Consider the following 23,492-nt stretch of genomic DNA (forward strand, 5'->3'; position numbering starts at 1 on the left):
GAATCTGAGGTTGGACGAGAATTTATGTTTCGAGGCCCAAATCACACCAAGAAGCCCGAGGACGAGTTTTGCTTCATATTCCGACTTATGATGGACAAATGGCATGATGTGAATGGTTGGAATGAGTCATCAAGCTCAAACGCCAATAGGAAATCTCCACCTAAGCACGTGAACCCTAAATTCTTTTAGGTTTTGGATTTCCTAACCTCTAAGCATATAAAAGGGATCAATCTGCAGCAGCTCGGGCTCTCTTCTTCTTCCTCCCCTTTTTTAGTTAGTTTTATTTCTTCTATGTTTAGATAGTTTTTATTAGTTAGGGGGCTGCTTGAAGCCCCTAGACATGAACTACAAGATGATTTGATTTTTGATGTTATTTTCTGTTAATCCAAGATGAGACTTTTGTTTACTACTTTTCCATTGATGAATTCTTGCTTGTATGCTTTGAGTGCACGCTTAGTATGCATGTTAGGGTTCTAATGCTTTGATTGTTTGATGCCTGTGTCAATAGTTGGACTCCTCAAACCTTCTAGAGAAGCAATTGTTAGTTTTCACTATCAAGTAAACTAAGTCTTAGGTTTAGCAAGGCGCTAAGTTTATTGCGATGCCTAGTGATGTCTCAAACTCTTTTAGACCTTAATGATCTCTGCATGTTTAATCTAATAAGCGTACCTTTAGGTTGCATTGTTAGGGAATAGTCTAGGTGTAGAGCACTTCCTGCCTAGCGTACGAAGTAAGAAAGGGTAATAGGTTGTGTTCAAGCGTACCGAGCCAACCTGAGCATCTTCATCTAGATTAATTGAATTAGGATTGAACAAATTATCTTGTGTGTGATTGTCGGGGGTGGATGCATCTTCCCTAGCTAGCTTTATTCTCTTGATATCAACCAATCTCAAATCTGTTTCAGTTTCGTTTTTCTTTCTGTTCTCTGTCTTTATGTATTTTATTTTTATAGTAAACGATATCCAAAAATCACCAAATTTTGTGTGCTGGACGCCCTGTGTGTCTAGTACATCCGTGTAAATTTTCGTAATTTTCTGAGTAGTTTAAATTAGGTTTTTAATTAGATTTTCGATTGCTGTTCGCTAGGAACAGTGGTCACTTTTGTGACATTGTTTTGAGTAGTTATAACCTTAGTCCTCTGCGGGAAAGACCCTTGTTTACCCTTGCTACAATTGACAATCTTAAGTGTGAATAAGAAAAATCAATAGCTTATAAATTTAGCTATCATAAACCCATAGTTGAAAACTTCAAAAGCTCTCAGCTTGTGAGATTGTGATATGCGGATCCATTTGTGAGATTGATCGAGGTCTAGCTGTAGCATTGAATTGAGGGAGACGACTAAACAGGGAGGCTTAATTGTTCACCAACGTCATGCAGATTACATATCACCTCCCAATTCAAACTGTTCAACAGGAACTTCTGTCAATCAATCTAGTATTCTAGTGTAGCGGGTTAATTTTTTAAAGAGTTTTGATTACATTGGAAAGTTCTTAGGTTCATTGTTGTCTAGCAACTTGACAAGTCTTAACGATAGTCCCTACTCTTTCGGAGTTAGGGTTGGAGTGGTTCTAGGGTTTCTGCGTAGTAGAGCCGCATAGTGCCACCGTCCCTGTAAACCGCCGACTTCTCCTACGTGCATGTGGGGATTTCTTCGTTGTGTACAGAGGGCGTGGTGGGTGCTGGAAGGAAATCTGTCACGAATGGAGGAAGTAGTAGATGGATTCTCTAGGCGTCTCGCGATCCAGGATGATGACGACCTAGAGGTGATCACAGTGGATGATCCTAAATCACTAATAGCTGAGCGATTTTGGCTCGTGGGGAAGGTTTTGACGGGAAAAAAGATCAACGTGGAATCTTTCAGACGCATCATTAGGAAGATCTGGTTGACTAAGGAGGACTATTCAATTTTGGAATGGGAAGATTCGGAGAGGTTTGTTTTCTCGTTCAAGTCTGAAGGAGATCGTGCGAGGGTTCTCCAGGGAAGCCCTTGGTCTTATGATAATTCTCTGCTGGTACTAGTTCCTATAGATGGGTTGTTGGATCCCGGGATTGTTCCCTTAACCAGTCAGGAGTTTTGGATTAGGGTTAAGGGATTACCCCCAGCGCTGTTGACAGATAATATGGGAAGGAAGATAGGCGGTAGTGTAGGAAGGTTCATAATGACGGATCCGACAGTCTGTGGGGATGGCAGTGGAAGCTTCTTGAGGTTGAGCGTTGAGCTCCGACTTTCGGATCCACTGCGAAAGGGGTTACGACTGCAGCTGGATCCACGGGATGCACAACTGAGTAAATTGGTGTTTGAATACGAACATCTACCCCACTTCTGTCTCTTCTATGGGTTGTTGGACCATGTGGGAAATAGTTGTCCGGCAAGACTCGAAGGGAAGATCATAGAGGAGAAGTATGGCCGATGGCAGACGCTCTCGAAGGATGTCTATTCCATTGACTTACAGAGTCAATTGCATGGTACATCGTTTGGTTGAAATCCGCGCCCTAAATTGTGGTCATTGAAGGCCCCCGAGCTCAGTGTGACTGGATTAGTTCGCGAGCGCGATGAAGAACTTGATTTGGAGGTTAGAGATTTGGAAAGGGCGGCTGTAAGATCGGGGATGGTTGCGCATGTATCGTCTTCGAAACGTCGTAAGCTCACCTGGGAGAAGCCTATGAATGAAGTGTTAATGTCTGACTCAGAAGGTGTTCTGGGTCGGGAAGATGAGGGGGAGCATCAGAATATTGAGAAGAAGGTTGAAAAGCCGCGGCTATTTAATGTCCCTGTTGCAGAATATGGTTTGGGAAGGAACAGGTTAAACTTACTGGTGTCCAATGAGAAGAAAACGAAGGGGAGGGGACAAAGCCTGGTAGTGCAGGTTAATGAAAACTCTCCGAAGAAAAAAGGTCGTGGTAAGGGGAAGAAGGTTGAGGAGATTGGTGATGGCTTGAAAGATATAATCAAGAAGGGGAATTCATCCACAGGGAAGGGTCGTAAAAGCAAGGGCTTTGTGATGACGTGTTCCCCAAGTAAATGTTCTGTGTTTGGCTCTCCGAACAAAATTCTGAGGAAGAAATCTGGTGGTGTAGCTGCTTCGAGTCCTGTGCTGGGGACTAAAGTGGTGGGATCCAAAGTTCGGACCCACCACAACCAATGAGTCTGATAAGCTGGAATGTGCGCGGGCTTGGGAACCCGTCCACATTCAATGCCCTTAAGAAATTATTAAGGGCCCAAGATCCCGACAATACAGACAAAGAAGAAGAAGCAGGTGATGGAAAGGGTATGTAGTAAACTGGGTTATGCTAACTGTAGAGCTGTGGAACGAACTGGGAAGCAGGGTGGTGGTCTGGTTTTCTTTTGGAAGGATAATATGACTGTTTCTGTAATTGATGCTACTACAGGTTTCATTGATGTGATAGCTCTGATAAAAGGCAAGCATATGAGATTGACTGGGTTTTATGGAAGTCCAGAAACTGGAGAGAGGCGTCATTCATTGGAAGCGCTCCGACGTCTCTCACATTTATATCCTCATGTTGCATGGTTCGTGTTTGGAGATTTCAATGAGATCCTTAAAAGTGAGGAGAAATGTGGAGGTAGATTGCGACCAGCTGTTCAAATAGATAACTTCATTCGGGTGATCAACGATTGTTCCTTGCAGGAGATGGAATTCTCCGGTCCGGTGTTCACATGGAGTAATGGAACAGTACATGAACGACTTGATCGGGGATTTATGAATACTATGGCCGCTGATGAATTCCCTCGAGCTCATGAGTTCCATGTGGAGGTGGGAGCGAGTGATCACTTGCCTTTAGTTTTTGATTTGGAAGGGACTGGTCTACAGAGGAAAGTTGGGGGAAATAGACGTTTTATGTTTGAGAATTTTTGGGTCAAGGAGCAGAGATGTGGGGAAATTGTGAAGGAGGTGTGGGAGAATCAATCCATGATGGACAACAACCTGTTGGGTAAAGTCACTAAATGTGCCGAGGACTTATCTCTTTGGAATAAAACGATCATCGGGCATGTCCCTAGAAAAATTGCCGAACTTAAAGCCTCTCTACAGCAATTTCCAATTGATGTGCAAAGTGACCATGATAGAAAGCAACGTGCTGTGATTAAAACAGAACTGGAAAAGTATGTCGAGATGGAGGAAAGTATGTGGAAGCAAAAGTCCAGAATTGATTGGCTACAGGAGGGTGACAAAAACACCAAGTTCTTCCATGCTTACGCAAAAGGACGTGGTAGGCAAAACAAGGTGGTAGGGGTAACTGATGAGAATGGTGTGTGGTGTGAGGAGTTGCATGACGTCCAAAATGCTTTTCTCTCTTTCTTCACGAAGTTATATACCACGGAGGGCTGTAACAATATGGATTTGGTGCTTGACAAAATCCCTCAGCGCGTTTCTGCGGAGGTCAATGCCAGTTTGATGAGGAAATTTGAAAGATGGGAAGTTGAACTTTCTCTGAAGCATATGGCAGCTCAAAAATCACCGGGTTTCGATGGGATGTCGGCCTTATTTTTTAAAACCTATTGGCATGTTGTGGGCGATTCGGTGTGTGATTTTTGTCTAGGGGTGTTGAATGATGGTAAGGATTTTGGCGAGTTTAACCACACTTTAATTTCGCTTATTCCGAAATGCTCCAATCCCAAGTTGGTGACCGAGTTTAGACCTATTAGCTTGTGCTCCATTGTATACAAGCTTATATCGAAGACCATTTGTCACGCCCCTGATTTTTACAACAATAAAAATCGATATATATAATCCCATAATTATACATGCGTGAATATTCAGTCATCAATACAAATACCTGGAACATCTTTCCCTTAAAACAAGTACTTACTGATACACTGAAACATCCAAGATAACATACACTCGCTCCACAGAGTTATATATTATACAAATTTACGAATTTAATTGTCATCACAATAAAACGTAAATGCTCCTCAGAGCTTACTGCATAGCGGAAGTCATATATTGGCAAAGCCAACAAAAATTGCTTCCTACCCGTTCTGCTGCCAACAAGCTCCTTCAGCTTCAGCCACGATTTTCCTGACCTGCAGGATTAACCCCTACACCAAAAGAATGGTGCACCGGGGTTGCCAAACAACAAACCCGGTAAGCTTCTTCAAGCTCGTATGAGTAACTCATGAACATCAATCAACAACTCACATCAATCTACTTAAGGAAACATGCAGCCATGAATCCTTCTAACATTCAATATCCTTTCCACAGAAAGGACAACATGAGTCACCACTATAACCATGCCTTATTTGCTAACTTAACCATCAAGTAGCAATTCAAGTCTCATCTAGACAATTAAAGAAGAATGCCATCGAAACTCTCCTTTAAGCTGCATACCTATGAGTCTCAAGCAACCTCGACCATTACTCCCATAAGCTATCATGGCAGATAAACTAGAACCCTATTGAAATTGTAATCACTCGTCCAATCAAGACGTGATTACCTATTTCCTGCCTTGATCACCGTCTGTGATCTATCACCATCTGTGATCTGTCACCATCTGTGACATATGATTTCAGACTCCATCTAGTTAGGAAATCAACTTCAAGGTCGCCATCTGCAACCTGTCACCATCTGTGACCTATAATCTTTAGACCCCATCTGGTCTCAGCTCAACCATTTATCACCATCTGTGACTCATGATCTTCAGACCCCATCTGGTCATGAAGTCAAACATCAAGGTTACCGTCTGCAACCTGTTGCTATCTATGATCTATCACCATCTGTGAAGTAAGATCTTCCTATTGAGATCAAACATCAAGGTTACCGTCTGCAACCTGTTATTATCTATGATCTATCACCATCTGTGACATAAGATCATTAGACCCATCTGGTCTCAAGGTCAGCCATTGATCACCAATTGTCACCATCTGTGACTAATGATCTTCAGACCCCATCTGGTCATGAAATCAACATCAAGGTTACCGTCTGCAACCTGTCACTATCTATGATCTATCACCATCTGTGACATAAGATCTTCTTAGACCCTATCTGGTCTTAAGGTCAACGTTAAGTAAGTCGCCTCCGACTTAAAAACGTTACAACATCTAGTTTCGGTTTTCCTAATCCCTGCTCACCATCTGTGACCCTTGATTTTAAAACCAATACATCTAAAATGAGTCACGCTTGACTCAAAATGTAACATCAAGCTCAATACTTTCCAAACAATAGAAAACATCTTTTTCTATAATATCGTTTCTTGAAAAGTCGCATTTAACAATAATATGAACACCATCATGCATATTATTATTCATCATAATCATTCACAAGGATATATATATTTCATCTAAACATATATATGTAGTCATTCACTCAGGAATGCCTACTAATACCAACTATAGTTTGCAGTTAAATAATTAACGCCAAAACAATAATGGTACTTCTGTTCATAAAGATCCTTGTGAGATTTACTCACCTTGAACTCCTGCTGCGTCTTCAATACAGAACCGAACCAAAACTATCACTAACCACTCGTCCAAATACTTCGTCAAGTACCTAATCACATATGGTTCCAACTTAGTAATGATTTATATATGATTTAAGTCCGAAACCCCTGTTTTGAACCAAAATCCCCAAAGTGGCGCCAATCGAGGCAAAACCACATCCGAGACCTCCCCAAGTCTTCGGAATACGTCCACGATCGATGTGACCAAACCACAAATCGATCGGACGCTCGAATCCTCACGGATCAAATAAATTGATCGGTATGAAACTGCAAAAATCATAACAAATCCAATCGAACTCCAAAATTTGCATATTATATATCGAAACGCTCGTATCGACGAGTAGAAGACATATAATAGCAGAAACAGTTCCATACATGGCCAGAACACCGCCGGAACGCCGCCACAGACGGTGGCGCACCGCCGCCGGCCAACACTCAATATTTCACAAAACTCCCAACATCAAAAAGCTTCATCTAAGCATGCTTGTGAACTTTCATAACTGGATCGAAGTCAGAAAACAAGCTTAAGGGATCGAAAACTACCTCACAAGCCGTGAACAGTGATCCAATCCGAGTTGATCGAATTTTCACGTGAATCGATCCAAACAACCACCAAGGATCGATCGGCGAGGCAGCTCTGAGCTCAACCAAGAAAACTCGAAGCCGTGCCGACGTCGGAGCTGTGTTTTCCGGCCGGGTCCGAAAACACAAGGCTGCACCGCCTTGCAGCGCCGCCGTGGAGAAGAATCGGCGATAGAGACCACCAGAGGGACGACCAGACGGAAGAGGCGACCCTGCTGGCCAAGTTTCAAGGCCGGAGACCGCCGCAGTTGGCCGGAAAAGTCGGGTCGGATCGGCCGGGTTCGGGTCGGGTCAGTCGAAAATCTTCGATACTGAGGGAGCGGACGAGAGAGAAGAGAGAGAGAGGGTATGGTTTCCGGAAATGGAAAGGGAAATAATGAAATAAAATTCTAATTTTCCCTTTATATACTAAAATGGAAACTTCTTTCCATAGCCATAACTTCCTCATACGAACTCCGATTTACGCGTTCCACATGTCCACGAACTCGTATCGACGCGCTCTACAACTTTCGTGAAGGAAATTTTCCGAGAATCCCAACATATAAAAAGTCAAACTTCACACGACCCCCTAAACTGTGAAATTCAAATATTTATACGTACGAAAATCATTCCACTCCACATACAACCTACGAATAAAGCATAATAACAATTATTCGTACAACTGGTCCATTATTAAATACCAAATTTAAATAACAGAAAACCAGGTCATCACACCATTGCTAATAGACTCAAGACGCATCTACCGGATATTATTTCCTGCACTCAGAGTGCTTTTGTTCCGGGTCGAAATATTCAAGATAATGTGATAGCAGCTTTTGAAAAGGTCCATACCATCCGAACACAGCAAAATACGAGGTCACCCAAGATGGTTCTCAAATTGGACATAAGTAAAGCTTATGACCGAGTAGAGTGGAATTTTTTTAGAGCTGTCATGCTGAAGCTAGGGTTCGGGGAAGAGTGGGTAAATCTAATCATGAAGTGTGTTGTTTCTGTCTCCTTCTCAATACTTTGGAAAGGACAACCTGTTGGTTTCTTCAGACCATCTAGAGGAATATGGCAAGGAGACCCATTATCTCCTTATCTTTTCCTCTTTGTATCAGAAGGTTTGTCTGGCCTACTTCAACATGCTGATGATATGGCTTTTATTAATGGAGTTCGAGTGGCACCTACAGCACCGTCGATTTCTCACCTACTATTTGCAGACGATAGTGTTCTATTCATCAATGCATCGGTACAAGAATGTGTTGCACTAAAACAATGCCTTCTACTTTACGAAAGTGCTACAGGTCAACGTATTAATTTTCAAAAGTCCGCTCTCTCTTTTGGACCCAACGTTGCGGAAGATGTGAAGAATGCTGTGATAGCTATCCTTGATGTCCCGGTTGTTGATTTTCATGAGAAGTATTTGGGGCTACCGACTACAATTGGGAGAAATAAAACAGATGTTTTCAAGAAACTGAATGAGAGATTGGATGTTCATTTACAGGGTTGGCAAGGGAAGTTCCTCTCAAAAGCGGGTAAACTTGTGCTAATCAAAGCAGTGGCTCAAGCTATTCCCACTTATTCTATGAGTGTTTTCCAATTGCCTGTGGGGGTTTGCAAAAAATTCCAATCTAAAGTAAGCAGGTTCTGGTGGGGGAAAGGCGGTGACACAAGAGGAATCCATTGGTGTAGTTGGGATAAATTGTGTAGGAGGAAGGAAGAGGGTGGACTTGGTTTTCGGGACCTAAAAGCTTTCAATCAAGCTATGTTGGCCAAAACGGTTTGGCGGATTTTCTGGGGAAAGCACTCTTTGGTCAGTTCACTTCTCCAAGCTAAGTATTTTCCAAATACATGTTTTTTAAATGCCAGATTAGGACTCACTCCTTCAGCTATTTGGCGGGGTCTCCTTTGGGGAAGACAGGTGCTTGACAGGGGAACAAGGTGGAGAATTGGTGATGGGAAAAGGGTGAGTATTGTCTCGGATAGATGGTTGCCTTCGCCAATCCATTTCAAGGTGGTGAGTCCTATGCGTTTCTTCGGGGAGCAAAAGGTCGAATCGCTGTTTACAGATACAGGCGCTTGGAATGTCCCCTTGATCAGTAATAGGTTCCTACAGCATGAAGCCGAGATGATTCTTAGCATGCCACTGGGTCTCAGAAGCATCCCAGACAAATTAGTTTGGCATTACACCAAAAATGGGGTATATAGTGTGAAGACAGGATATTGGGTAACAAAGAATATGCAAGCTGATAACGATGGCTGGGATGTGTGCTCTAGTTCAAATGGAAGCAAGAATGTTTGGGGGAGAATATGGAGCCTTAATACACAGCATAAAATTAGGGTGTTTATGTGGAGAGCAATGCATGATTTCTTACCATGTGCAGCCAACTTGAAGCGTAGGAAGATTCTAGAAGATTCCTGCTGTTGGCAATGTGGGGATCCAGTGGAGTCAGTGTTGCATGCACTATGGGAGTGTCCGAAAGCAAAAAAGGTTTGGAAGAAAACATTCCTATGTGGAGTGTACAAAGTCTGGCAAGAACCTTCTTTTACTGACCTTGTACACTATGTTGTGGCCACTACAGCCGAAAACGAATTTGCATATTTCTGCTATGTTGCATGATGGCTGTGGAAAAATCGAAACTTATCTACACATGGAGAAAACACGCTGGAGCCTATTGACATCACTAGACTGGCTGGTGAGTGGCAGACTCAATTTATGAGTGTTGGAAGATCAATTAACAATGTCAAAACAAATGGGTGTCCAGATCATGTTGCGTGGGCCGTGCCAAGTTTGGGAAATCTGAAAATGAATTTTGAAGGGGCTTGTGATGTGAAAAAAGGAGTGTGTGGATTGGGAGTGGTGTTCAGGGACCACCTTGGGAGTTTGAAGGGTGCTCTTGCAGTTCCACAATTGGGTAATCTTCCTCCCAGGTCAGTAGAAGCCTTAGCTCTTTTACATGGACTCTGGTTTGCAGCGCATATGGGTTTCTCCAACCTTGAAGTTGAAGGTGATGCTCTCTCTGTCATCAATAATTTGCATGATATTTCGGATGATTTAAGTTTGGAAGGTCACATCATCGATGAAGTTAAGTCTTTAGTCAAGTCTTTTCCTTTTTGTAGTTGTCATTTTGTGAAACGGGACGGCAATAAAGTTGCCCACCGGTTAGCAAAAGAGGCGTTACACATTAGTCAGCCTTTGCTTTGTTTGGAGTCGGGGCCTTATTGGCTTCATCAGTCTGTCAGGATGGATTTCGAGTGCGAAGTCTAGTTGGGTCAATTATCCTGTCATGGTTGCCATGTCGGTGAACTGTTACAGATTATTGTTCCACAACCCGTTGTAATCTTTTCATTATTAATGAAGTTCCCTTTGATCAAAAAAAAAAAGTATTTTATTTTCGAAAATTCTTCTGCCCACCTGCTGACGTGGCAGACTAACAGCCACAAGTTTGAGTCAAGCCCCTTAGTCAAATTATGTGTTGTTGTCTGTTAACATTAAGTTTGACCAAGGGATTGGGGAAAAAAATGTAATTTTGAGAGAGAAATGAGGGGTAAAATCCTCAGTTCATTGAGGTAGAAAGGAGGTAGCAATCCATAGTTCGACCCGAATATTTCCACCCTACCTCATTAAATCCGCATCCTCCTCTTTTTCTCTCTGTTACCCATCTCGATTCTCCGGCCATAATTCTACATCGACCCAACCCTTCAATTTGAACCATAAGGATGAACTGAAATTAAAAAAACAGGGTTACAAAGCCTTATTCGATTAACCAAGGAGATCGAAGTTGAAACATAGATGAAATTGCTTTTTGAAGAGTGCATTTGATAAAAATAGAGTTATAAAGTTTTATTTAGTTTTTTTTTTTTTAAGGAAAGACGACAGACTATATTAAATGATAACAGAAGGTTACATAGAGCGATGCAAAAGCATTAAAATAAAACAATAAAGAAAAACGAGATGCACAGACGCATCTATAATTAAGAAAAAACAATAAAGGATAATAAGATGCACAGACGTATCTAGAGTGAAAGGCAGGGGCGGATCTACATAGTAACTGGGGCGGGCTTGAGCCCGTCCGAGAATTTTGGGCCTAAAAAAAATTAGATGTATACTTTTTTTTTTTTTTTTTGGTTGGGTATTGTCCACGGTCCACCTCAAGCCCGTCCAGGCCGTCCTAATTCCTAAACCCACTCCCGAGTCCGAGTCTCTAGTTCACTCCAATCACTCAACTTCGACTTCTCGATTCTCCAGTTCGTCTCTCACTCTCTCCGGCGTCTCCTCCTCTGCTCCTCCTCCTCTAAACTCCTGCAGGCTGCAGTTCTGCCATTCTCGGCTTCTCCACTTCTCTCAGAGAGGACTTCGACTTCTCGATTCTCCAGTTCGTCTCTCACTCTCTCAGGGGCGGATCTACTTCTCGAGCTCTAGTCCAGTTCGTCTCCAGTTCTCCAGTTCGTCTCTCACTTCTCTCAGGGGCGGATCTACTTCTCTTACTCAGTTACTCTCCCTCTTCAATTTGGGCAATGAATTCAATGTAAGATTTTGTTTAATTGAATCAATCCAATTTGGGGCAAGTTATAGGGTTAAGGAATAAGGATTGATGTGAAATTCATGTTCGTAGGTTGTATTGGATTGAAGATTTCGTGGATTGAACTCATTGAAGAATGAACTAATGAAGGTTGCGGTCAGTCGGTCAAATTCTCTATTTCTCTTGGTCTGGGCATTCTCTTCTTCTGCAATTTATTGTTTAATTGATGTGGGTTTGATTAATTGATTGTTTTCAAAACTTATCAAGGTCCATCAGATTGGATTTCTGCAATTCTGCAATTCTGTTGATTGATGTGTGGGTCTTCTTTGAGTTATTTATGCAATTCTGCTATGCAATTGTTGTGGCCTTGTGGGTTTAAATGTTTAATTGATTATTTGATTTCAATACTTATCAAGTGGGTTTAATTAAAGTACAAGGCAGCAATTGTTGTGCTAATGAGTAATCAAGTTTGGGTTGTTTAATCAAGTTGTATAACGATGCTCACTAAGCAAGTTTGGGTTTAATTAAAGTGTTGTGCTCTAGAATTAGAGTGTGCATATTGTGAGAAAGATATGCGTGTTGTGCTATGAACATCATTAAGAATAGACTTAGAAACAAGATGGAAGATGAGTTTCTTGGTGATTGTATGGTCCTTCACATTGAGAAGGAATATGCTGAATCTATTGACAATGAATCGGTAATCAAAGAGTTTGAAGCTTGTAGAACTCGTAGAGTTAGATTTAGTTAGTTTAGGTTCTTGTATTGCATTGCACGTTTATTTTGTTGTTGATTTTGTTTTCTAGTTTTGTATAGATATGCATTTGAGGGGTAAGGCTCACTACGTCCCCCTTGACTAGGTGTACCTTTTTTTTAAATTAATAAAATTCTATCGCACCGTCGAGATTCTCCATATATATATATATATATATATATATATATATATATATATTTTAATGTAACCAGGATGTGACTTGATGTCAAACGACATCGCTGCACCGCACATGTCACAAAAGCAGTGTAAATGTAACAGTAACCGTAACCGGTGATATGATCACCTAGAAGAGGTGATTCGTCAATCAGGAGTTCGAAAGTAACCGAGGGTGTCAGAAACTCGAAAATTAGCAAACGAACTCCTAAGAACCAAAACCAATACCATATCAATATGAGCAACTAAAGTCTTATTTAGTTAATCAAGGGGATCGAAACTAAAAAAAATTAACTCAATTTTTTTTCCCATTTTTATAAACTAAAAAATATTCTACAAATTTTAACTCTGTTTTGGTTTTCTAAATTACATGTCCAGCTACAATTAAAAGGGTAAACCTTTTTTTTCCCTACTTTTCAACCTTATTTGCACAAAAAATAACTATAAACATGAATACTTAATTCAGTCATCCACAAGACTCAAGTCCCCCAACACATTCTCCCAAAGATTTAAGGTTCAAATTTCAAAGCAGACCAAAATTAAAAAAGGAAAAAAGAACAAAAAAATATTACAGCCAACACAACATCCTAAGACATCAAAGGACACTATTCGACCACCTCCACAAGAATCTCTTACATTGTTCAAGGATTGATTTAAAAAAAAAAAAAAAAACTATAACTCCTCAATTTTTATAGCTAGGAATCCCATAATATTAGTTTAATTATATGGGTTTTTGTCCATTTACCCCATTTCTAGGGATTTTTTTCCCACTAACCCCATTAAGTTTTTTTAATTCTCTCTTACCCAATACACTCTAAGGGAGTCTTCCCTAATACCCCATTAAATTTTTTTAATACTATTTTACCCCTCACCCCTTTGTTACTTAGAGAGAGAGAGAGAGAGAGAAACCATAGGAGATTTCGCCGGAGCCCGTTACCGGCCGCCGGAATCTGGCCACCGATCGCCAGATTCCGATCACCAGTCGCCGGATTTAGGCCAACTTCGCAGGATTCGGGTCACCGGTCACCTGCCGCCACCCACCGGATTTTTCTGAAAACCTCTATTGCCTCCCAATAGAAGTTTATTACCCCTCAATAGGCGTCTATTGCCCCCCAATAGGCGTCTATTGCCCCAATAGTCTATTGCCCTCTAATAGACGTCTATTGCCCCCAATAGACGTCTATCAGCCATGTATTGCCCCCAATAGACGTCTATTGCCCCCAATAGAACTTTCGATTGCCGGAATGAGAACTAATATTCCTAAAATTAGACAAATAAAACTTTGATTAAAGAAAAAAATGAAGAGATTATATCAATTCAAAACGTCTATTGCCCCTCAATGGACATCTATTGTCCCTCAATAGACGTCTATTGCCCCTAATAGAGGAGCAATAAATCTCTATTAAAGGTCCATTAAGGGGCAATAGACAATGAATACTTGATCACTACTCATTGCATAAGCAAATGCATTTCTGATTATTAAACATAACATTTAAGATGGCATATCCCAGTAATTCATTGCCTCCCCACTTTTAACATTGGAGCTAATTTATGATGTCATCCATTTTAACTTTTCCGTCTGCATAAGCACAAGATCGATCAATTCTAGTGCCAGGGCTAAAGAGCATAAACCATGATAGCCATATAATGAATTCGGCATATAAAAAGTCAATAAAGCAACTACCAAATCTCATATTATTAGAGTTTTTGAAGAACTGAAATTGTAATCGTCTTTGAACAGAAGAAACAACCTCGTATTGCCTGATTAAAATCACTAGATATTAAATCCAGTCTATATATAAAATCACCTATTAAGTTGAAAACTTCCAAACAATATTATTCAAAAAATTAACCTCATATTGCATGATTAAGAAAAACTAACCAAACATCCAGGTTCCAAAAAGCTCAGATATGGAAGAACAACATACCAAAACAATGGATCTTCAGGTGTATTTCGACAATAGGAAATCTAAATCAAGACCCAAGAAATTCAAAGGTGCACCTCCAAATCCAATCCCAAAATTGCAGCCAATGTCGAATCCAAATCCAACTCAGCTCTATTTAAGTTGGTAATCACCATTTCGTCGTCTGGAACCTCTCGAAGGACCCAGGGGGATCAGAAACCTTCGTCACCTGTGAGGTCGTTCTGGACCGCCGAGGAGGTCTATCTCGACCATCACTCACATCCTCGCCTTCTTCGTCGCCTCTGGGGTCGGGTAGTAGGCGCAGTCGGCGTCGGGGCTTTGTAGGGTGGGGGAAGAGAGGGAGGGATTTTCATATCGGGAGGAGGGAGAGAGAGAGAGAGAGAGAGAGAGAGAGAGAGAGAGAGAGAGAGAGAGAGAGAGAGAGAGAGAGAGAGAGAGAGGGAGTTTCAGATCGGGAGGAGGGAGATTGATATTGATGGTAGTGATTGTAATTCTTTAATTGATTTGAGGGCAAAATGATCGTTTACTGTTAAATTGTGTATGTGGGAACAAAAATCTGTTGCTGGGATAAGTGGGATAATTTTTGCTCATTTTGGAGCTTTAGGTCAAGGACCCTAATTATATTCCCCTATATTTCTTCCTCTTTTTTTTTTTTGAAGTAAAAACAAAATTATATTACTTGATACGATTGAAATCATACATAAGGGCATTCAGGATAAATTCCGGAGCATTAACAAACCATTCAAGATGGACATTGGAATCAAAACTAAAGTTAGCCAACCTATGTGCTATTGTATTGGCTTAATGAGGAACATAGAGAAGCTTTAAGTCCTCACTTCCAGCTAGAAGGCCTTGAATATCTGTGATTAATGCACTTAAAGAGACAAGTCGGGGGTTATAGAAGCAATAGCCTGCACAGCAACTAGATAATCACTCTCGACGGTGGCATGAGTAATCTGCATGGCCTGCAACAATTCTAGCCCATTTTTCAATGCAAGGAGTTCGACAAGCAGTGGGGAGGTGACAAAATCCACTCTGAAGGAAAAACTAGCTAGGAACTGACCCTGAGAGTTCCTAAGTACCCATCCCATACCACCATACTGAATAGAGGCCAGGAACGCCCCGTCCACATTGAGCTTCAAACTACCTTCCTCTAGAGTAGCCCACACCTTACTAGGTTTTGCCCAGGCCCGTTTTGTAGTAGCTAAAGAACAAGTAGCCTGTGGATATTCCTCATGTGCATGCCAAGCCATAGTCTTGGCCACAATAGTAGCACTGGATTGAGAATGACCATTCCATAATTTATCATTATCATTTCGGTTTCTCCACACACTTTAGAGTAAAATCAATAATTGATCAAACGCTCCTGGAGTCATAGAGAGGGCTCGATCTAACAGCCAATCTTTCCAACACAGAGAGGACGTGGGAATAGAGAATGGGGGAGTTCCAATAACCTCCTGAGTAAAGCTACAGTTGCAGAATACATGCTTCATGGTCTCGACATGTGTAGCACATACCACACACTGTAGTGATCCAGTATATCCCTTCAAGGTCAAAGCCGTCCGGGTGGGAAGTAGGTTGTGAGCTGCTCACCACCCAAAGATAGCTACTTTACTTGGCACTTTGGCCTTCCACAACGCCTTCCATAACGGTCCATACGGATCACCAGTAGAAGCAGAAGCAAATAGATTACCCAATGAGAAGTCACAGGCAACTTGATAAGCTGATTTAATAGAGAAAAAGCCCTTCTTGTCAAGCTTCCACGAAAGCCTATCTCTTCCAAACCGGCTGCTAAGCGGAATCGATAGAACTTGCGAGGCTACATGGGGTTCAAAGCAGGCATGAACCACTGCAATATCCCAAGACAAAGAGTCTGTGTTGAGCAGATCCGAGACTCTTTCAAAAACTGAATCTGTAGGTCGAGTGATCGAAAAGTGAGAGACATTCTCCAATCATCTTCCCAAATGTTGACTGATTAGCCATCCCCAATACGCCAAAGTAAGCCAGCTTATAGCACCAACCTTACCTCCATCAGACTGCGCCAAGAATATGAGGGTCGTTCACCCATATCAGTTGTGAGGAAAGTTCCGAAAGGATAACACAGAACTTTAAAAACTTGTGCCACTAGTGATTCCGGGTGAGAAAGCAACCTCCAACCCTGTTTCGACAACATAGCTAGATTGTGAGAATGTAGATGTTTAAATCCCATACCACCTTTGTCTTTGGGCAGACACATTCTTTCCCAAGACCTCCAATGAATTCTTCTCTTATCATCAGAACTTCCCCAGAAAAATTGGCAACATAATTGTTGAAGCTCATCACACATAGACTTAGGCAAAGCATAGCAATTCATCACATAGTTAGGCAGGATTTGAGCAACCGCCTTAATAAGCAGTTCTTTACCCCCGGAGCTTAGGATTTTTGAACGCCAACTAATGAGCTTCTTGGATAGTCTCTCCTTTAAATAGGCAAAAATAGCCTTCTTGTTATGTCCAACTTGAATAGGTAAGCCCAAGTATAGGCCATGTTCTTTAACACACTGCATGCACACCGAGTATGCCTGCTAGAGTTATCACTTGGTCAAAAATAAAAAGTGATTAACTTGGGTGTGCTGTGAGTTATCACTTAGAAATCATCACCTTGACAAATTATGAGTTTATCACTATCAACATCAACCTTGCGAAGCATCTCATCATCCACTTCCTCATCAGTGAGCTTCTCTCACATGACGCAGCTCAGCGGTGGATATAAAACCATTATAATCCTTGTCAAAAACTCTGAAAGCATATTTTTAACTCCTCCCTCATAGTCAGTGTCCTTGCCATGAGGTTTAAGAATTCAGGAAAATCGATGGTCCCATAACCATCAGCATCCACTTCATTGATGATCATGTCCTGGGTTGGGTTCTGGCCCCAGTGACCTCATTACAGTCCCAAGCTCCTTGGTAGTGATACAACCATCGCCGTCCTTGTTGAAGAGGCTAAAGGCTTCCTTGAACTTAGATCTGATCATCGGTGAGTTGATTGGCCATGCTCCTTTTAAGAATCTGAAATTTGGGTTCAACATTTTTTTTTTCTCTTGAAAACAAATCGAGAAAGAGAGCCCACAAACTTTCAGAGCTGATATCTTGCTCTGCTCTACTCTGGTTTGCAGTTGGACTTCCCCGATTTTTCCCAATTATAAACATCGCACATGTCATGCACGTCCCGCTAAAACCAATCGCACATGTCATGCGTTGTTTTTTTTTTGTTTGACCAACTGTTAGTGTGTGCGTGCACGCGCCGTTGACTCTAAGCAAAGTGGGCAGAAGAATATCTATTTTATTTTTATTTTCTTTATTTTTTTAGAAGAATCATTCTCTTTACGAAATTACCACAAACTCCCACTTTCTTCTCTTTTTTTTTTTTTAATAATGGTAATTCCATTGATAATAGCGCATGCTAAAAAGGTCATTACATACTCACCCGCTGACACATAAAAATGGCCAGAACAAGGCTTCGTGGAGGAGCCACAGTAGTACATAGGATAGACCAACTATATTTGAACTTATCGCTCACTATAAAAGCGAGCCTATAAGCTATAAAAAAACATAGCAAATAGACAAGCCAAAACTACACTCGTTTAGTTCCTAATACAAGGAAATTTATTGTAATTAGACAAAAGCTACAAACATAGGTTTGGGCCAAGAGCCAAAACCCTAGCCCAAATAGAAGCTGATTGACTAAGGTAGAACCTCATCCCAACAATTAAGCCCAATAGGGCATACTGATTACACGCATTTTTATGCATGTAATTGTATCCAAAACACTATAAATATGTTGATACTTGAGCCAATTATAGTGTAGTTAATCCAATTTTATTTGTTGTGTAGGAAATAAGCGGAATTGCGGAAATCGAGAGAAAAATGGTAGAAATTTGCGCAAAATGAAATTTCCGACAAAAAGACGAAATAGTCAAAGCGGGTCAACATGGTCAACTCCATCAAGGAAGCGGAATTTAATTGCGTCCGATAGTATTTGCGGAAATGAATTGAGAAGGGAGATGAAAGAAGAAAAAAGAAAGAAGAAAAGAGAAGAGAAGAAAAGGAAAAGAAAACCAAAATTTAAAAAAAAAAGGTCTTTGCTGACGTCAGCATCAGAATCAACAATTCCCCCCCCCCCCCCCACGTGCTCCTTCACCATTTCTTCCCTTTTCTCTTTATTTTTTTCCTTTTTCCTTTCTTCCTATCACTTGCTGCCACATGTCATTTTCTATCATTTTCTCTTCCTCTTGCAGCCACAAACCGATGGGAATGATCTAATTCCCTCATATACCCATAATTATCCCCATCTCTAGCTCTCTCTCATCAGTAGCCACACCAAACAGAGGCAGCCCCTTTGGGCTGCTCTCTCTCCTCTCCTCCTTCTCTATTTTCTAGATTTTTGTTATTTTTATTTTAGAGAATTAAATAATTACTCACCCAAATCATTAAGGATTCATCAAAGGCCTCAACCTCTACAAGATTCAAGATTTGGGTATTTTGTGGGGTTGTAATTCAAGGCTAGTCATGCTAGCTTCATAGCTATTTGTGACTATCCTTGTTTTCTCCTACACTTCTCTACTCTTTTCCCTTTGAATTTTGTAATTTTGATGTCTATGATTATGGGTTGTGAGTAATTTCCTTGTTGGTGGTTAGGGTTGTGTCCCTAACCCAAATTTTGTGTAAAAGATGTTTAATTTAATATAATGATGCAATTTTCATATGATGGATGCTTATATCTATTTTTGTTGGGTTAAAATGCATGTCTAGGAGCCTAGTCAACTCTAGGGTGTGTATTTTGAGCATGTCTAGGACGGAGTTAGAGGCTTGACCCCCTCTAATTCCTAAGCTAGAAACCTTCAATTTCATATTCGAGGGGTTATAAGCATGGTGATTTACACCCGTTGCGTGATTGCGTGGGCGGGTCGCTTAGTAGTCTAATTCCTCGATCTCTACGCCTCTTGATGTGAATTAGTGACCCTTGAACCGGCTCTAATTCATGCCAAGTGAGTTCCTACGGCCCTTGAACTGGAGTAGGAATACCATGAAAGGGAATTTAGGTCCTTGAGTCTTGAACCGCCTTGGATACGACTACCGCCAAAATAGGAAATATGCATCTACATTAGATTAGCTTCCGACACATGAAATTTGGTAAACGAACCTCCCTAGCACCCGATATTCCCATTTATTTGGTTACACTTTTATTAATTTCTTTGCATTTTTATTAATTGCTTTACATTTCATTACATTTTGTTAATCTAAAATCATCTCTCAAAATATTGAATTTCGACTCATTGTAGATAATCATCACTAGGCTCTTAGTTGTGATTAGGCTTTGGTGAGAACCAAAACCGAGCATTGCTAGGGCTTGGTGCCTTAGATTAACATTTTTATTTATTTTCTTTTTCTTTTCTTTGTTTGCTAAGTGTCTTTATTTCCGATTACCCAAGGATTGTGGGTTAGCCACTAATCCCCGTGGTACAATAAACTTTGGGCATAATACTTCCCTATCTTGACAATGATACGTATGCTTGCGTAAATGTGTATCAAGTCACAAACCAAGGAGATCTCCCGGCCCAGCAGCTTGATTCGGGCCTAGTCTGCCGTCTTCTCCAGCACCCCATCATACGACCCCTTCCGACAGAGTTCAGTCTGATCCATTCCGCATACCCACGTCGTCAAGATCCACACTGCCATGGCAGCGGTCCAATTGCTCCAAGCCATGCCGCCGACCTGCAACAAACTGAACAAAACATCGCCGATCTGGGTTCTCCGACTCCTCTGCCCAACGTCGTCGGTCCAAGATCCAAACCGCCACGACGAAGCTTCATGACGTCATTTGCAAATCAAGTTCCATGAAGCCAGCGATCCGAGAAAACCATCAGCGGGAACGAATATCGGCCCGTACAGCAAACCACCACCGTCTCCACCATCCCAGCCAAACCAAACTAACAAAACACCAGAGAGAATCCCTGACGGTGTCCCATGGGCAATAGTTTTCCTGTCCGGCAACAAACCCCATGACAATGGGCGGCCCGGAGGCCAGACTCAACGTTCAGGCCCCGCCGGACGAGAAGAAATTTGCAACCGGAAGGCCTTAGGGTTTAGGTTGACTTTGGAGTGCATCCACTTTCTTCTCTTAAGATAACGCGATCCCTCTATATAAGTATCTTACATTCTTACGCAGTGTTTTCTTTCAGTGAAAGAAAGCTCATTTCCCAAAAAAAAAAAAAACTGAAAGAAAGCTTGGTATCGAAAGCAAAACAAAACCCTAACCCTAGGGAGAAAGAAAAGAAAGAAAATGTCATCGGTAGAAACGGTAGCAAATATCGAAGAACTCCTGACAAATATCCTTGTGTCGGTGCCACCTCATTCTGTTGCCTGTTTCAAGTGCGTCTCCAAACATTGGCTCTCTCTTTTCTCCAACATCCAAAATCCCAAGATTTCTGCTTTCTTCTCCAGCAAGACCAAAGAAGAGTCCTTCAAGTTCATTCCTCTTCGTAAGCACGAAAGCCCATCTATGAATCCCTTTAAAAGCCTTAATAATTCCGTCCCTGATGGATCTAAGTTGAAGATTATTCAGTCCTGCAATGGCCTCTTTCTCTGCCTTTGCAAGTCGACGAAAGAAAGAAGACATGATCTCGTATACGTTTTCAATCCCACAACCAACCAATTCCGGGCTGTTTCTTCTCCAAGGTTTGGGGAAGACATGGGCGAATTTGCTTTTGAACGTTACGAATTTGGTTTTGTACGTTATGCTTTGGCTTTTGATCCTTCCAAATCGCCTCATTACAAGGTGGTCTGCGTGACTAACTTCAATGATCATGTTAGAATTTGTGGCTTTGATACCACTGTTGGAATTTGGTGCGGAAGCTTTGGTAGTAGTGGGCTAGGAACAATGTGTTTAGGGAAAGATATTTAGGAGCTAGAAGTTGGGAGAAGATGTGATTAGAAAAACTATATTAGGAGGATTTGATTTTGAGGAGAAGTAGAGGAGGGAATGGAACTTTCAATTGTATTGCTTAACTTGCTTCTTGTTCTTTCTTTCTCTCTTACATTCTTGATTACAAGGGTACATCACATATTTATAGACCTCGATGGATCATTCTAGACCTTCCTAGACTTGTTAGATATTCTAGACCTTGATTACACTAATTCCATGATTAATTTAGAACCTTGTCACAATTACATGATAATTCTAGAGACTTCCTACATGCACCTACTTACATGATAACTCTAGAAACTTCTTGCACTAGCTAAAATGTTCATTCTAGATCATATTCTAGATTACTCTAGCAACTCTTGGACTTCTCTTGATTGATGGAGATTATTTTAGATGATCAATGTGCATTAACTTTCAACAGATCATTATGATGGGGGGCACCACGAGATAGACATATATTCATCAGAGACTGGAAAGTGGAAGCATCTTGATACTCCTTTCTTCCCCAGCCCCTCTGACGAGGGCGCAAACCATGATTGCAAGGAGATGGCCATGCACTTTGACTACAGGAGCAGGAAAGGCATTGTATACTGCAATGCCGCAGTTCATTGGATAAGAGGCAGTCGTGAAGCAAGATTGCCATTCTGCACATTTGGGGATGGTAGGAATGAGTTCATAAGAAACGAAAGTGATGTGCTGCACTACTTTGACGTAGGCGAAGAACGTTTGCTGCTAGCCTCCGCTACCCCTCCTGTCCCCTTGGTTGTCAAAAAAATTCCATTAATTTCCTCCCCTAGCCCTCATTATTCCTTTAAGTCTCCCTCTGAGTATCCCAGATTGGCTCGTAGATATTTTGGGGAGTGCTGTGGCCGTTTGTACTTGATTGAGACTTACCAGCATTGTAGCACTGAATTTGAGGTCATGGAGATGGAGAAAGACTACTCTGGCTGGTTTGTCAAGTATAATGTTGATCTGAGCCCAGTATTAACAGCTCTTCCTAGACAGGATTGGAATGCTTTTGTTATCTTGTGCCTTTCTCAGGAGGAGGAAACCTCCCTAGAAAGGCATGATGAGGTTGAGGATTCTTCAACTGTTTTGTTGTTGCATATTCCTAGTAAGGTCATATCTTATAATCTTAGGAATAAGACATTCAAGACATCGGTTGAGTTAGCCAACAAGGAACTTTTTCTAGGTTTTGAAAATCGTAGGGAAGACGATGTTAACTATCCTTACGTGAAGTCTTCAGCTTGTGTATAAAGATGAAATATCTTATGTTTATGCAGCTGTTTATAATTGGCATGTAATCTTTGTTTTCTATTAGAATTTCGATTTTCAATTGTATCATTTCTTTCAAGTTAATGGTATTATTTCTTTCACAAGAGATTTAACAATGATTTAGATAACTTGCTTTCTTAGACATTAATTTACATCAAGTTAGTGGTTTCTGAACATTTGTTGCTGGAAATCTAGAAAAATTTAGCCGGTGGTTACTGCATTTTTTAAACAACTTACTAAAAAATATCTATACTATTTCTAGAACTAACAGGAGGGAATCCTGTGAACTGCAAATTTCTTTAAAAATCTATACATATTTTGTACCCCAGCCAAGAAACTTTGTTCTTCCTGTTATGATGTATGATACCGCCACTATGCCAAAAACTGCATCACACTACACTTTTTAGACAACGAAATTTTTTTTCCGTTGTGTGATCACTGAAACTGCTTCACACAACAGGTTTAATGAGATTGGCATTGTATAAGGAGGTCGTACATCAATTTTTTTGGGTCCAAGATTATTGTACAACAGTTTTAAGGATTTGTCTGTTGTCTGAATGAAAAAAGAAATTCCCTCCCACCTTGCTCAAATTTGGTTCAAAATTTTGACTCAACTTGTACAACAGTATAGTTGTATCCGTTGTATGAGAGTAAATTACAAACTATCATACAACACATTTTTATTTGTGTTGTGCAAGTTTGGAAGAAAAATAGATGTCCCTTAAAATGAGAGTCATTACCCCCAAAACGGTCAATTTTTGGGTGAAATGCTTGTAAGCTCCTACAACAGAATGAGCTATTTCTGTTGTGTGAATGTGAGATGGCAATCCTCGGCGGGAGAATTGAGTTTGTAATTCGCACTAGC

General features: G+C 41.0%; 1 protein-coding gene and 1 pseudogene across 1 annotated transcript; one reads left to right on the plus strand and one right to left on the minus strand.

Moving 5' to 3' along the window:
• Nucleotides 1-17,421, minus strand: part of LOC112200373 — a 28,410-nt pseudogene extending 10,989 nt beyond the window's left edge.
• Nucleotides 17,422-21,118: 3,697 nt separating this feature from the next.
• LOC121052761 (F-box protein At5g07610-like) lies at nucleotides 21,119-22,609 on the plus strand. The gene is made up of 2 exons (XM_040518614.1): nucleotides 21,119-21,287; nucleotides 21,774-22,609. Exons 1-2 carry the CDS (start codon nucleotides 21,119-21,121, stop codon nucleotides 22,607-22,609), a joined length of 1,005 nt encoding a protein of 334 aa, XP_040374548.1.
• Nucleotides 22,610-23,492: the final 883 nt, after the last annotated feature.

This window comes from Rosa chinensis, chromosome 4 (assembly GCF_002994745.2).
Source record: "Rosa chinensis cultivar Old Blush chromosome 4, RchiOBHm-V2, whole genome shotgun sequence".
In the NCBI taxonomy this organism is placed as follows: Eukaryota; Viridiplantae; Streptophyta; class Magnoliopsida; order Rosales; family Rosaceae; genus Rosa; species Rosa chinensis.